Consider the following 16481-nt stretch of genomic DNA (forward strand, 5'->3'; position numbering starts at 1 on the left):
CTAGGTGGCACTCCCAGACAGATGGCCATGTGGACATCTATACTTCGTATTGTCAGCTTCTGATTTTCAGTATTGCTATGTTTCATGTTCTGCTCCTATGTCTTTATATAAGGTAATCATTTCTATTTCCCTTCCCTCAAAAGTGTTTTGGAGATCTCCCCAAAATTAATTACAAAATCAGGCCTTTACTTGCCCTTGGAAATATATTTTCCCTACCCGTGAATTCACAGCTAGAACATACTTTAAGACATAAAAATAATTAATTGCACGCAGCCAGTCTCCACTGCAACTGTCATTTATTTTATTTTTTTCAGAGCTATACAATTGATCAACATAATGAATTCAGAACAAAAAAATTTTCATAGCATTGAAGTGTTAGGCCGCTGTATACGAGATAAGTGAAAATAAAAATTTGGAAGCACACATCTAACAAAAGCATAAAAGGCATAGAAAATCAGCCAAGCTCCTTACCCTGAGAATTCTACTTAATTCAAAGCAGAAGAGGAGATTGGAAGTGAAACGTGTTTGGCATTTTTGGAAATGGCCAGCAAAGAGAGAGAGAGAGATGTTTCCGGCACCACTGAGTGAATATTGTTTACTCTATCATTCCCCTAGCAAATCCATGGAGAAGGGACGGGTATAACTGTGCTTGTGTTTGTGGGGGATTCTCCTGTTTCACGCCCCTGATTCATCTGTCTGCTGTGCTTTGCAGGAGTCATGCTACATTGGTTGCAATTAATTTCAGTGTTGCATATTAGCCATAAGGAGATATTTCAGCCACTGATTTGATTTTTTTTCTTCTCCCCCTGTGGTTTTCTTGAAAGATGAGAGTGGTCCGGAGGAAAAGCCAACTGCTGGAGAAACGGAAGGGCAGAGCCAAGAAGCAGGTGGGCTCAGGTTTCTTTTGAGGAGTCTCCTAGGCCTCATCCACAGAGGTGAACAACAACTTTCCTCAATGTTATTGCCTGAAAATGCTTTGTGCCCTTTTCCTTGATTAACCCCACTGTTCCCTTCTTCTCTCCAGTCCCCTTAACTCCAAGTTGACGGCGCTCCCATAAAGAACACACGCTCTTACTCACCTTTCCACTTTCCATTTCCTTCATGTAATAACAGAGGGCTTAGGGATGCACTGAGAACTGCGGGCCAAAACGGGAACCACAGCATCAGACCTTGAATGACTTAGAGCAGACTGAGCCAAGTGGGGGGAAAGGAAGCTAGATCTATTTGAGGAGAATGAAGAAAGGCTTTCTCTCCACACTGGACGGGACGTTTCTCTTGCTTTTAATTTTGAAGAGCCGTGTGGCTGGTCATTTCTCTTCAGTTTGTAGATAGTGCTGTAGAGCCCTCCCAACCTCTCGCTCCCAACAGCTCTAAGATCAAAAACCTTCTTGATATCACCCCGTTAAGAAAAGACAGCTGTGTCCATCAAATATTTATAAATTTTACACTATAGAGTATACTTTTAGTTTTTTAAAATAATAGCCTTGAGATTCAAAAAGGATTGAAATCATCTTCGAATTATCACACACACACACACACACACACACACACACATTTCTGTCCTTAGGAATTTTTATGGCTTCTGGCATTATTGCCAAAATATAAATACTCCCTTTCCCTTCAATCTCCAAGTTATTTACCCTGTTCTATTGAGTCCCATGGGGGAGCATTTTTTTAAAGAGTGGGCTCTATTTCCTATGCCAGCCACATCCTAGTCCACATGGTGAACTCTCAGAATTAGACCAGGTAATGTGATAAGTTTTTCCACTACATTGCTCTTGGGAGTTCTTGGAGTATTCTTGGAAGGCAAACTCTTTCTCTTTTTTTGGTTATTCAAGACAGGGTTTCTCTGTGTAGCTTTTGGAGCCTATCCTGGAACTCGCTCTGTAGACCAGGCTGGCCTTGAACTCAGAGAGATCCTCCTACCTCTGCCTCCCAAGTGCTGGGATTAAAGGCATGCACCACCACTGCCCAGCAGAAGGCAAGCTTGTATTAGTAACTTGGAAGATAGACATGCAGAAAGCTAATCAGAGGAAGCATTGAAGCAAGACAGGAAGGATCCTGCATCCCTGCTACAGGATCACCCGGCTCCCTTTGCTGAAACATGGCCCTTTCCTCAGAACAGAATGAACTGCTGGTACTGTCAACTGTTCTTGTCCAACCGTTGCTAGGCTCTACCCACACACACTGCACTGTATTGAAGATATAGCTTACATGGAAAGCTGTCGCCGTTTTTACTGCTCAGGGATGACATGTATTCGTCAGTCAACTGTTGAAGTTCTATAAGTTTTGTTCACTCCATGCTCTGTTCCTTGCTGTCTTTACCAACACTGATCTTTCTCCTGTCACTGCACACACACACACACACACACACACACACACACACAAACAAACATACGCATGCACACACACACACGCACACACGCACAGAGGCACGCACAGAGGCACACACAGAGACACAGATAGACAGACAGACAGACAGACACACCAGTGCCATTCTTTCCATCTAAATCAGTTGTTTTCTGATAGTTTCATTATGGTTTTATGACCACCTTCTGTGAGTTCAGAGCGCAAAAGTCTGAGCCTTCTTCTCCACCTGTGGTATAGAAAAAGCATTACCACCCAAAATGGCTGCCTCTTGACCTTTTACCACGGGGTCTCCTCTGTGTTCCTCAGTAGCTCCTCTGCTCATCCAAGACAGTGGGATGACTGACAGAGTCTAGCAGCAGGGTTCATTCCTGATCCTGTGGCCAGTGTCACTAGATGCTCCTCCATTCATTTTGTCATTTTGCAGCCTCCTCACTCAGATGACAACTGAACATGTGGTTCTGGTTGTTAAAGCCCCTTGACCTGCTGTTAGTTTCCAAAACAAAAACATCCTGCTTTCCTTCAGCATAGTTTCCAGCGCCTGGGTTGATTGCATAACTCCGTGGGTCTCTGCCACATGATGGAAAAACAAGTCTCAAAATAGCATAATTTCCAGGTTCTGACAGCTGTCACCGTCAAATCAAATGCAACGGCCTATAGTATTTATCAAGAATCAATAATAAATCTACACTGAAGGTTTATTGCCTCCCCAGCATTGCGTGTGCATTGCAAATATTTCAATTCATTCTAAAAAACAACTGAGATGGAATGTTGCTTAAAATGAGCTCTGAATGCTGAGATGGTGAAAGATCATTCTAGATGCAGGGGGCAGATCAGAAATTGCCCTCACAATGCGGGGGAGGTGCAGTGTGACTGGAGTAGGGTGGGCTCAAGAGATTAGAGCGGGAGACACGGTAAGACATCGTAGGACCAGACTGGGGCTGACAGCATGTCCTTTGACTTGACGACATAGAGAACTCAGTGGAAGGTTTTAAATATTGGAACCAATGATTGATGTATTAATGAACTTCTTTTGCCCATGAATGAAATTGGGTCCAAAGGGGTAGAGTTAGAAGATGACTACAGGAAAGCAATGACAGATGATTCTGGAAATGGAGACAAAAAGGCTGAAATGTGGCACATTCTAGAAATAAGAAGTAACAGGGTACGCAAACTAAAGGGGCTGGATGGGATGCATTGGAGAAAGCAGAATCCTACTTAGGTCCTAAGAGTATAGCTTCCATGTCTGAAGGGACAATAGGGCCACTTAACTGGAAGACATTTTGTTGGAAAAGTTAATAGTTTAGTTTTTGCATCAATAAATTTGAAAAAAATGTACAGCCAGCCGTATGGAATGTCATGTTAGATAAACAAGTTCGCATGCAGGGGATATGAACACTGCATTTAAAGCTTTAGGAGACACAACCCTTTGGGGGGTTATTTAAAGTCTGGGAGTAGAAGGCTATTGGGTTAGAGAATATGCAAATGTCAAAGGCAAAGGAGCTGGGCTGTCACTGACATTTAAACCCTGTGAAGAAAAGCAGAAGCAGCCAGAACAATGACATGGCTTTGAAACAAACAGGGAGGGGCTGGAAAATGCTATTGAGAAGTCAAGTCAGACAGACAGGGAAAAATCTTCAAGTTAAAAGTGATGGCAACAGAGAGGGAAGCTGGGGCAGGAAGAAGGCAAGGTCAAGAACTGTTTGGCCACATAGGAAGACCTGTCTTGAAAACAAAGGCAAAGAAAGCAATGCAGGATTGGTGGTGGTGGCACCACCAATTGTCACAGGAAGGATGCTAGCACCTTAGGTGATGGAGTTGTCACAGGAAGGATGCTAGCACCTTAGGTGAGGGAGTTAGGAAGACCGCTGGACAAGCACTTGAGTGGCGTATGCAGAGTTTCAGAAGTAAAGACAGTAACAGAAGCTTTTCTCAGGGAGTTTTGTTCTGAAGGGAGAAGAAAATGGAAAAGTATTGTGACCATAAGGCTTCCCTGTGTGATACACGCACATACACACATGCACACTATCCACCTTCTACAGATGTTATTCTGTGTTCCAAGAGAGATGCAACCTAAAAGTAACAACCATATATCACGGACAAATGACATGCCAGAAAATAAGAACATTTCCTCGAATTATGTATTTTCTTTTTAAGTCTGTGGCGAGTAACTATAAGAAACCGTGTATATTGTTTTATCTGTTGTAAGATGCTTTTTAATAAGTTCTTGGGTCCGAATTCTACTAATGGTAGTAGCTAATTATCTAGCATTGCAGAGGCCAAATATGAACCAAATCCCCCTGACTCTGAGGAGACCAGCAGGAGAGATCATCTCTGATGGTCCTTAGTTGTTACTGTGAAGGGGACAGAGTCCTTCCTGTCCTTGGTCCCCATTCTGTAACTGGGTGATATGAAATCCCTGTGTGTCTATACCCTATTTTGAGTAATCTCCTTCTCCTGGACTACAGTGCTGGCTGCCATGGAACTGCTCTGTCCAGCTGGACAGCGAGTGGATTGGCAATCCTGGGAAGTGCTGAGCTAAGAAAAAACCAACTAAAAATCACACATATGGGGCACTTTGTAGAAATTTGCATGGATGTATATTACCACACACCACAAAAAAAAAATCTGTGTATTTTTTTTTTGCCTTTAAACTCTTAATTTTCTTGCTTTAGACTCCTAAGTGCTATAAGAAAGCAAAATACAACTGCAGTTGCTGACATAGCACGGTCGACAGGCAGTAGTTTTCACCAGCTCACGTTTTGTAGTTCATTGGCCTCTACTCATGTGAAGATTTATGCTTCGTTAATGATAAAAAAAAAAATGCATCACAGCCCTCTGCCCCGGAAGAGCATTTGGTGTGTGAAGGACACTGACACCTTCGTTGGTTGGGTGGGTAGGGAGCTGAAGGGAAGGAAAAGCCACAGCCTGAGGTAGTAAGCCTGAGACAATGTTTTCTCTGCTTCATAGATGGTGTCAACCCGGCCCCTGTGCCCAGTCCTGCTTCGGAAGACACAGTTGAAGTCCCTCAGGATGAAGGTATGAGGCCACATCCAAACTCCACAGACCCTTACAAGGAAACTGTGTAGGTTTTGTTTATGTGGGAAACTGAAGCAGCGAACAAACTCGAGTCTCTTAAGTGCCTCTATTTGGAACACAAGGATCCCGCCCACTCTGCTCCATCCCATTCCACATCGAGCCTCTTTAGAGTCTACATATACATTTACATGTGTTCCTCTAAAAATAATATTTATAAAATAAGGGCAGGAGCAGAGAAAGTACGGTTAGAGAAAAATGTTTATCTGAAACTCGGGAATTTGTCGATTCTGTTATTTGTCATTTCTCATTGGGCATGCGTGTCAAAGAGTGGCATTGAGGCCTGGCAACTCAAGAAGTATTCAAAATATTTGAAAGGCATCCATAAAGATAGACCTGAGGCAAAGTGACCATTCTATGGACCATCACTAAGGGAAAATGTGGCTGACCAAAATAAAAAACTAGGAGAAATTATTACTGTTTTAGGGATAAGTGCTGAGACACAGGGATGCAAATGGCTTTTAAAAAGAATCATAAAGGAAAATAAAATCTTTCTTTCTCTCCTCTCATCCTGATTAGTGGGTAAGTCTCCCCAGGAGATATAATTTGTGATGTCGGCCATTAGCAGCTACTAAAGCCCAGTGTGACTGATAGACTAGACTATTATATTTGGGCAAATGGTGTCTTGTAAACCATATCATCTACTTGGAACTTCAGAATGTACTTTGAATCTGTTTCTTCAGTCAGATGTGATGTGAAAACAGGTGCACATTGCCACTGAGCCTTGCTATCCTTCGAATCTGTTGAGGACATCAAAATAGCACTGTCATTTTAATACTCACTAGAAGGCATATACAATTCCATGCCCATTTCCTGGTCAGTTTTTGTTTTAATCACATGTAGTTGATGTCAGTTGATCAGAGTACCAATAATTGAATTGGACACTGGAGGCTTGATCCCAGTTCTGCTGCCAGTTGCTTAGCTAAATTATGACAAACAGTTCGAGTCACGAACAAGTGCTTCACAAGCAAATCCACAGTGAACTTCTTGGGACTTCAGTTTTTCCTTCCAAAGTGCGGACAAGAATAATGTCTACCTTGGGGCTCTGTGCATGAAACAGTGGGTAGAAGCACTTTCTGTGCCAGCATGAGCTGAGTTCAGATTCCAAGCACCTGAACCGGTGGTGGTGGCACATGCCTGTAATCATTACACGTAGGAGTCAGAGGCAAGTAAGAGTTCAAAGCCAGCATCAGCTACACTGCAAATCTGAGGCTAGTCTGGGCTAGATGAAACTTGGTCTCAAAAACTAAAAAGTGAAGGAAAGAAAGAAAGAAAGAAAGAAAGAAAGAAAGAAAGAAAGAAAGAAAGGAAGGAAGGAAGGAAGGAAGGGAGACAGGGAAAAGAAAGGAAAAAAGAAAAGAAAAGAAAATGAAGTGATAAAACAAAACCAAACCCACTAAGCCCCAGTTACCTATGTAGAGGCGCATCTGTAATCCCAGCACTGAGAACAGCAGATCACAGAGTGAGGCTCACTGACTACCAGATGAGCTCCAAATTAAGGGAGAGACCCTGTCTCATGAGAATAACGCTAAGCACGGTAGAGGAGGATGCTTGGTGAACTCTTTTGCTCTCATACACACACCTATGTACACACCTCTCATGAGCACACACACGCAGCGCTCAGAAGATAATGCCCACCTCACAAACTACAACACAGGTAGTTTTTCTAGCCAAATAGATCAAACTTTCCAGAAACACAGACTGAATTAGAGTATTAGGAAGTGGCTTGTTTATCAGAGAGATAACAACTCAAAAAGGAAGGGGACAGAACTGGCTGAGAGAGGTCCTCCGTGCACCGTCAGGAGGGATCAATCCCAACTGATGTTTTGGGAAGCTCCAAAGATGTACCTGCAATAGATTCTGGTACTGGCTCTCCTGGGATGTGTGTGGCTGTGAGTTTCTTTCTATTGAAGTATTTGTGGAAACTAGGGATGGATGGCATCCGCTGGTGCCTGGGAGAATCATTGTTTCTTCCCAAAGGAGCTCGGGATGAGCCAACAGAGTGTCCACCACACTGCCGTCATCTTGAATGATCCTTTTTCTTTTGATTGCCACTTTTCAAATGACACTTCCTTTCAAACTATGTAGGTGTATGTTCAGGTATCTCTTCTTTCAAAAATATTTGACATATCTAAAAATGTAATTTGTGTCAGAATTCCTCAGAGATTTCTTGAGAAACTCAGTCATTTTACAGAGAAATAGACGGATCGGGTAAAAGAAACGATAGAAAATGGTACTTATTTTAAGCAAAAAAAGAACATCTCAATCATTTAGTTTATCATAAAAATGTTAAAGCATCATGAAATTGAATGACAGAGTCTAAGAAGGAAGGAAGAGGAACAATCTAATTTGAGTGCTTCAAGCTGAGATTTCTTGCTGTTGAGTTGTTTAGCTGGGAGACATCACACCTTCATAAAACACACTGCTTGTGATATTTCTTGATGCTTTTAGGATCTCACACCATTAATTGCTCATGCAGGGATCAATTATTTTTCAGAATACTTTTAGGATTTTTTCCCTAAAAATAAGACTTTTAATGGTGTTAACTCCATCAAAGAATTGTCGTGTATCACAAATGTAGTTCCTTTGTGGGACTAAATGTGAAGATTTAAGGGATTTTTATTAAATACATTGTTAATTTCCATTAACTATTTTTTATTTGGAAAATGTGGGTTCTGTGATCTACTTTAGTATGTAGTGTGGTTTCATCTAACAATAGAGCATATAGGGCGAGGATTTCACGTTCATCTTCTGTAATAGCATTCCTATAAGGGCACGGCTTTTAAACGGGTTATCTGTTCAGAGCTCAGACTCTGGGGCTTGCCAAGCTGTCATCAAGATTGACGGATGCACAGCTTAGAATTAAGAAAAAGAATTTTCCATTGAAATCATCCAAGATTGAGGTCAAGTTGAGGTTAAAAGGAAGTCATAAGTGTTCAGGATTCATTTCAAATCTTTTCTGTTATTAGCTTTCATGCAGAAATATCTGTCCTTGGTGACACCAGGGCTATTTCAGAACCTCACAGTCATAAGATCGCTTAGAGAAATGCTCATGACACTCTCCAGGGTAAGTGGCAGAACATTTTTCGCTGATCAAAGGTCATAAAGGACCCCTTGTTCTCTTGATTTTTTGAAAACTTCATTCCCAAAGAAGCATCTGGTTGGGGCCTTGGAATCACCCATGACCTCACATGGCCAGGTTCTCGGTATCGTGGGCATCTCAGTATGATGCCCATGGTGCCTGTGTCATATTCAGTGTTTACAGTTTGCTTGTCAGTTGGATGGGTTTACATTTGTGAAGATTTTAGTCTCCACTGGAAGTTAGCATCTTCTCGAGGAGGAGTTGAAAACAAGCAAGTGAAAGAGAAAAAAAAAAGGTGTCTGTCTTTATTCCTGGAACAGAAGGTATTGTTTTTTTAACCAAGCAGTTACGTGAAAGTTGAAAGAGATCTCTAGAAGTGTTAGAACTTAACTGTCGTCTGCAATGGTGATTCTCTTTAAGCCCTGCCGACAAACTTCCCACTAGAAAGCAAGTCTGGGTGCTCTCGCCCGCTTACCCCACACCACTGCTGACTGGGCAGGTGATGTAGCTATCTGCTTGCAGATCACGGCAGACTGCAGTCCAGACACTGACGACACCTGTTCACAGTGAGTCATTGCAGCTGCCAAGTGGGCGGGAGGTGAGCGGAGAGGATGAGATTTGAGGAGGAGGAACACTAACGAGTAGCTCATCTACACAGTATAGATGCCAGAGCCAGGCCTGATATGAAATTCACTTCAGGGGGAAGCTGCCCTGGGAAAACATCTGTGGCATTGGATGGGCATTGGAGATGATTAATGTAAGATAGGACATGAACCTATCTATTGAGGAATGTTGCGGGAGGTCCTCCCACTCCTCCAGCCTATCGCCGCTGAGATACCAGCCCCTTGGGGCGTGGTCTCTCTCCCTTTAAAAAAGCGGCCACTTCCCTCTCCTCTCTCTCTTCACTTCCTGCTCCGCCGGCGACTAGACTCCTGGTCGCGTAGATGGGCTGTTGCCTGGGACAGTGATCTGTAAGTTTTTCCCCTTTAAATAAATATCACCCTATTAATCATAATCCCAAATTGGTGTGGCATTGTTTGTGACTTACGCCTTCAGAGGAATTCTCCCTTTACTCTAGGGTGCTCTTTTGAAAGGGTTTCGCACTTTAAATTCTGAAAAACGATTTCTGTTTGAGTTAACAAACACGTAGACCATCAGATGAAAGTCCATAAAACACGGGGTTCAAATGCACAAATAGCTAGCACTGTGCTCAGAAACTTCTGAAGAAGTGATGCTATTGTTAAATGTACAGGTGTTCGACTCCTTAGGTCGGGGGGCAGTGTCTCTCCTAACTGTCCCCATGTTTGTCATGTCGTCCTCATCCACTCCAAGACACCTTACTCAGGAGCGGGCGGAGGGAATAATGTACAAACACATCCGGATTCACCTGCCTTATTATTTAATCAGTACCTAATTTGAATTTGAAGGTCAACTAGACCAAATCATAGGCTCATTAATATTGAAATCAAAATCAATTAATACCCAGATGCACACCCGAGCTGTGTCCCTTTGGAACTCTATGAAAGTCACACCAATGCTTTTTGGCATTTTGCAGGTAGAATGTCACCCAAGAAGGGATTTCTGAACCCTTTAATCTAGTTTGAGACTTCATGGAGGTCAAAATGACTGGAGACAAAAGGAAATCTGGATCGAGATCAGCCATGGTAACAGAGCCAAAAAGGGAAGATGCGGTCATGGATGAGGAAGCTATGGTTAAGACATGATGACTATCGGTGGTGCCATTATCATTGTTAGCCTGCCAGAGAAACAATTGAAGAGAAACAAAACATTGTGCCACCCAATAAATTACTCTCCACGTTAATCTATCTTTTCTTAGTCCTCTTCCTGTCCTTATTGTCCACTGTTCTCTCCTGAGAACTTTATCCTGATACCCACCATAGCTGGAACAAAACTGTACCCTGTTCCACATCTGCATGGATAGAGGGTCTGGATTCATTTCGGTCCATCTCAGCTACCCACTTTTGGCTTGTCAGTCTTACTAAGCATTGCTGGATGGCTGCCTCTGGTCCGTCAGTGGAGGGAAAGGAACTGGGGCGAACAGCATGTGTCCACCATTCACTGTTTTGTATCTGCCTACAGAGTGCCACCCATTGATCAACAGGGCTTGGTTATCAACCTATAGGTCAAGCCCCTTTTGAGGTCAAAAAACCCCTTCACAGAGGTAGCCAAAGACCATTAGAAAACGCAGATATTTACATTATGATTTATAACAGTAGAAAAATTACAGTTATAGAGTAACAACAAAAGTACTTTTATGTTGGCATTGGGGGAGTCGGAGTTCACCATAACATGAGGAACTGTGTTAAAAGGTCACAGCTTTAGGAAGGTTGAGAACCACTGCAATAGGGTAACTGGAGACTCAGACAAGGAGAGCAGAAGGTATGGGAGGGGGAGGCTCTGTGTTGAAGTGGGCCCCACAGATGATGCTTAAATGAGCTTGCAGCCACTTGTTTTTGTTTATATGGATAACATGCTTTCATTTGAAAACATTTTCATATAGAAAATTATAGAAAGTAAAATCATATAATGACTTCCCCTTTAAGGACTAAATTGCAGAACATTTTTTAAAAGTCTATTCTGTTGCTTCATTTAACAGCAGACCATGAATATTCTCTCATGTCTTTAAATATGCCTCAGAGGCATGACTTTTATTGGAGGTATGACAGTCCATCATCTGGTGTCCCACCATTTATACTGGCAGAGCCCTAATGTTGAATTATTCAGTTATTTATAGTTTTCTCTATTGTAAATAACAGAAGATGTGGCTCATGCATTTTAGATAGTTAGTGCATACGCACGTACGCGCGCGCGCATGTGTGTGTGTGTGTGTGTGATAAGTTCTTCAGCATAAATTCCTGATCCTTTGTTGATTTACTAGAGAAACAGCTAACATTTTTGCTTTATTGCTTGTACGTATTTTCTAATTTTTAAGAGTAAGGCGTGACTATTATATAAATAAGGAAAAGAAAGAGAGAAAAATATCAACTACAATTTGAATTCTCAGAAATTAGTATTTGTAAAATGCTGCTCTATAATCTTGAGATATTTTTCTCAGCAGCAACATATATATATATATATTAAGTTTTATTTCTTAGAATATTCTACAATGCATATCTGTTTGAAATTACGTTTTAAGCATAAAGATATATTTTAAACTCTACCCGTATCTTTTGATCCTTGAACTCCATTTCATTTTATTTCCTAATAAAGGAGCCTTCTATACTCACCTCATCTCCATCGCAATTGTTTCCCAGTTTTGTTTTAAATTTTGTACAGGCCAGAAACATTGTTTAACCCTTGTAACTATACAATCATTTCTGTAAGAAAACTCCATATCTCAACACCATCATACATTAAATAAAATAAAAATGATAATAGAACCTATGTTATGTAATATTACAACACCGAGCATTAAAGCGAGTCAATAATTTAAGACATTTCAAGGTATGCCTGCTACCCATCTGGAAGCTAAAACGTTTTAACCACCATTAAATAAATGTTTGCTCATTTATGAACACCGTATCGTATTCTACACACATTTCTGAATCTCCCTTTGCTATGAGCAACAAACCTTCATGGAAACGCCTCTAAGTCACTCTCTGTAGATCTATTTCATCCATTTTAAAGCTCACATCATGGCTCATAGTTCAGATGTATCATAATTTATTCAGCGATTCTCTTATGATGAGCAAGCGCTTTCTCTCCTTTTTATTGCCACGCAAACAATGCTACAATGGCTGCTCTTGCCCGTAGATTCTCATATGCGGGTGCACTTATTTGTATGGGAAAGATTCCAACAATGTGAGCCGTGCTTTCCAGAGTATGTGTTTTAACAGACATTGCCAAAAGCCTGCCTCCAAAGGCTGTAACAAACCATATTTCCATCAGCAATTGCTGTTTTGTTCTTTCTAAACTTTTCCAGCTGAATGGGTGTAAGGCAGCATGTCATTGATATTTTTAAACATCAGTATTATTAGCTCGGCTTCGCCGGTAACAAAGACCCAGGACATTCAAAAAACCAGTTCAGTTACACAAAATGTAGAGCCATAATTTGAAAACCAAGCCAGTCAGAACCCAAATCACATCTGCTATTCTGTCCCTTCCTTCCTGATGGGACAGGAGACATGAGAGAACAGGAGGGGGCAGGGAGGGCAGCCCAGGAATGCTATTTATTCCAAGAGCAAAGTGAGCAGGGTACTGGAATGAGGCCACCGGGAGAAAGCAGTTTGCAGATAGCTAGCTAATGTATTCATCATCTTGACCTTGACACTAACATATTGCCAAGGTTATGATGCCAAGTGGCACTCAGAGATGCCCCACACTAGGCAGAAAGCCCAGCCCTTTCTCACCACATTCAGGCTTCCTATGTTGTGCGTGTGCCATTAATTTATTGTTACTTCCCAAATGCATCCGGCAGAAGTCCATGCCTGACTTGTTCAAAACTCTGTCTTGAAATCCTGACCACTTTGTGGAGCCCATATCTAGTAGTTATGTCCGTCCTTGCTCCACCCCTTCCCTTTTCCATCCCTTCCTTCTTCATCCTTCCTTCTATTGCAAACGGTCTGAGCAAACATTTCTGATTATTATATTAAGAATTGTCAGCAATGCTGGCAACGGTTAGGGGACACGTGCACATGTTTACCTTTCTCCATTTCTTCCTTCCTCATTACTCAGTGATAAGCTACCCTGCTTCCTGTGTATTTGCTTACTGCACTTCAAAATGCACGCTCCTGTGTCAACATTAGCTATGTGCGTGGCACATCGAGCCTACCTGGGTGTAAATAGCTGAGGAGCAGGTTCCAGTTCTCATTGTTTGCATGCTCTCTACAAAGTCAGTTCTCAATGCTAATTTAATTTAACCAAGGGAAAGAAAGTAAGTGTGCATCTCTGTTAATGAAACTCTAAGAGTTTTTTGGAGAATTTAATTCAGAACCATGCACCACAAGAAATACTATGTATAATTTTACGAATACACAAGGAAAATTATCTGATTCCCCCCCCCAAAAAAAGAACTAGCTGAAAAAGCAGAGATAGAATCTGTCACAGAGGATGGGCAATGCACAGTTGTACCAGGGTGCCCTCCTCAGATTCTGTTACTATTATCATGGTGTTTAATAAGAGAAGTTGTCTTTCAGGACTGTATGATTCCAGAAGTAAACTTTCTCTTAAAAATATACCATGGTACAGAAATGTGAACGGTAAATCCAAGCCAGACATATCTCTGTTCGTTTTCAGATGTTTTTATATCCTCAAGGAGAATAAAGTAAACAAGTTTAAACATTTTTATCTTAGTTGACATATAATAATTATAAGTAGTTATGGGTTAGAGCACTTCAATGCATGTGTATGGCATAAAATCATGTGACCTCAAACAAAATAAGCCTTTTTCTCTCTTTGCTATCTTGGTTTTTATGATGCTGAGACTCAAACCTGTGTCCAGCACTTGTACACTAGGCAATCTCTACTTCTTTGCACCACAGTCCCTGGCAGAGGTGGTGTTCCTAGCTAAATACAGAACATCTGTTCATTCAGTCCCTAGGAGACGTGGTGTTCCCAGCTAAACAGAGAATAACTGTTCATTCAGGCCAGTCTCTTTTCCTTGAAATATTCTTTAGAGTAACTCAGAGATACTCCTACATGATTCTGTATTGAACTCAAACATTAATGTTTGAATTAAAAATCAATGCTGTACTTAAAGTATGTTCTAGGAAGTTCTAGAGTTTATTTTGAAACAAAGGCTCTAAACCTCCTTCCAAGAGTGAAAGATACAGTACTTGCTATGGATCAGACTTGTCATTTGGATATGCTTCATAGTGAAGCTTTTCTAGTAAGCTTTTTAAAAGCTTTGATTACATACATTTAAAATGGACTAGCTATGAGAAAATATGTAATAATTTATATACCATTAGACTAAAAGTATGTTTATGTAACTGGAAATTTCTTTCCAGTCTGCCAGTTCCCAAATAAACACTGAGAGGCTTATATTAATTACAAACTGTTTGGCATATTAGCTCAGACTTATTATTAACTAGCTCTCACAACTTAACCCATTTCTATTATTCTATATTTTACCATGAGACTTGTGGCTTATTACCTCACATCTTGTTCCTCGAGCAGCTGCTGACATCTCTCAGACTTCTTTTTTTCCTGTATCTTTGTTTGAATTTCCCGCCTAGCTATATTCTGCCCTGTCATAGGCCAAAGCAACTTCTTTATTACCTAACGGTAATAAAACACATTCACAGCATACAGAAGGGCATCCCACATCATGTTTATTTAATACTAGTCAAAGATTGTTAAGTGGCAATGGGAAACCAAAATAATAGCATTACATTTATTATCATTTATTATTTTTTCCACTAATTATAGCTGTTGTAATATAGAAGTCAACTCAGCTAAGTACTATATTGGATAATACTCTAAAGGCAAATATTTGAGACAAAATCAACCCTAGAATAGGAGATGAAGGTTTTCGATAGATCTGGAATGCCTTTATCTAGCACAATGGTTTAAACTTAAATTTAAGTTCAAATAAGTCTCAATTTATATAAGAAACTTTATGATTATTTTCTAATTTTGTGCCCTAGGTTATAAATTCTTTAGACGAAACTTGCAGGCTTTATGGACCACATGGGATTGCGATCTCAGCAGCTGTGAAGCTTGCTTGGTGACTCTCTTGACTTGATCCTGAGTTTTCTTTTGTGCCAAATATACATGAAAATATTTATATAGCATTCACACACTTAAGCAACTAATTAAAATATTTGGGAAAATTGCATCTGTACCAAGCATCTGCAGATTATCCCCATAGCACGTTCCCTAAGCAATACAGTATGACAACTCTACATGTAGATATGATATGAAGTGTATGGCAAGATGTGCTTATGCTGTATGCAAATGCTGCACTATTTTCTGGAAGGAACTTGAACATTCTCAGGTTGTGATGCCCACGTGGGAACTCCTGCAGATGCAGAGGAATGACTGTCATCACCATTGAAAGGATGTGGTGCTGTTAGTATTAGTGCCAGCACAAAGGACCACACTAGGACCAAGGAATCTAAGACTTGTCTATCCACAAAATAACGTATAGAATGACATCTGTGTCTACAAATTAAAACCACATCTCTCATATTAAAAACGCTTCACTCCTTAAAGTATACTTTTTGCTATCCTTAATCTAATCTTATCTGACTTATCATTTTCTTGTTAATTAGTGTGAAAATTAAGTTTGGAATAACTCTGTAGAACAGTCCTAGGAAAGACTGTGTTCTTATCGAACTTGGATAAATGCAGAACATCTGTTAATTGATATCAGGCTGTTTTTCTGTGAAATAGCCCCAGAGGAGTTCAGAGATGCTCAAACACTGTACATATTGAATTCAACAATTGTAACGTTTGAATTAAAAATCAAGGCTGTTAAAGGATGTTTGAGGAGCTGCTAGTGTTAATTTTGAAGGTATGTATTTTTTGTCACTACATATGTTAGAACTCTGCTAAAGCTCTGAGATCCTGACATTGTTTCATTTGGAGACACACAAGTCACATGATCATGTTTTGACTGGACAAAGACATCAGGCAATATATATATTAGATATTCTTTATGTGCTCATATATTTGTCAAATTCAAAGGCCACATGAAAGTGCTCTTGCTTAGGCAGCCTCATGCCTGAAAATTCGCAGCATCTTTAAAGCTGTTGATAGATGTTCCTTGGTAAGAAAGTTCAGGAGTCAATTAGAATCATTGGAAACCTCAAAGTTAAGCAGTTTCAATGACTCTGAACTTCTCTGCATATAACATGCATTGAGAAGCTCAGAGAAAATTGAGTATGTAGTATTTGGTATGCTAATTAATAAAATTCAAATCATTAAATATTTTATTCATTCTTTATTACTTTTATGGTACAACATGATTTTT

The 16481-nt window shown here is 40.6% G+C and overlaps 1 protein-coding gene across 6 annotated transcripts in view; it reads left to right on the plus strand.

The window, feature by feature from the left end:
- Positions 1-16481, plus strand: part of Macrod2 (mono-ADP ribosylhydrolase 2) — a 1861794-nt gene that overhangs the window by 1740007 nt on the left and 105306 nt on the right. For 3 of the 6 annotated variants that reach the window (XM_075962323.1, XM_075962324.1, XM_075962325.1), the window contains exons 12-13: positions 825-935; positions 5338-5406. The exons of 1 other annotated variant lie outside the window; for it this stretch is intronic. In XM_075962323.1, the coding sequence (XP_075818438.1) occupies positions 825-935; positions 5338-5406 (180 nt within the window). The remainder of the gene's footprint in view (positions 1-824; positions 936-5337; positions 5407-16481) is intronic. 2 more of the 6 variants (XM_075962327.1, XM_075962328.1) reach the window with 1 other exon arrangement.

The sequence above is a fragment of the Microtus pennsylvanicus genome, chromosome 2 (genome assembly GCF_037038515.1).
Source record: "Microtus pennsylvanicus isolate mMicPen1 chromosome 2, mMicPen1.hap1, whole genome shotgun sequence".
Lineage (NCBI taxonomy): Eukaryota > Metazoa > Chordata > Mammalia > Rodentia > Cricetidae > Microtus > Microtus pennsylvanicus.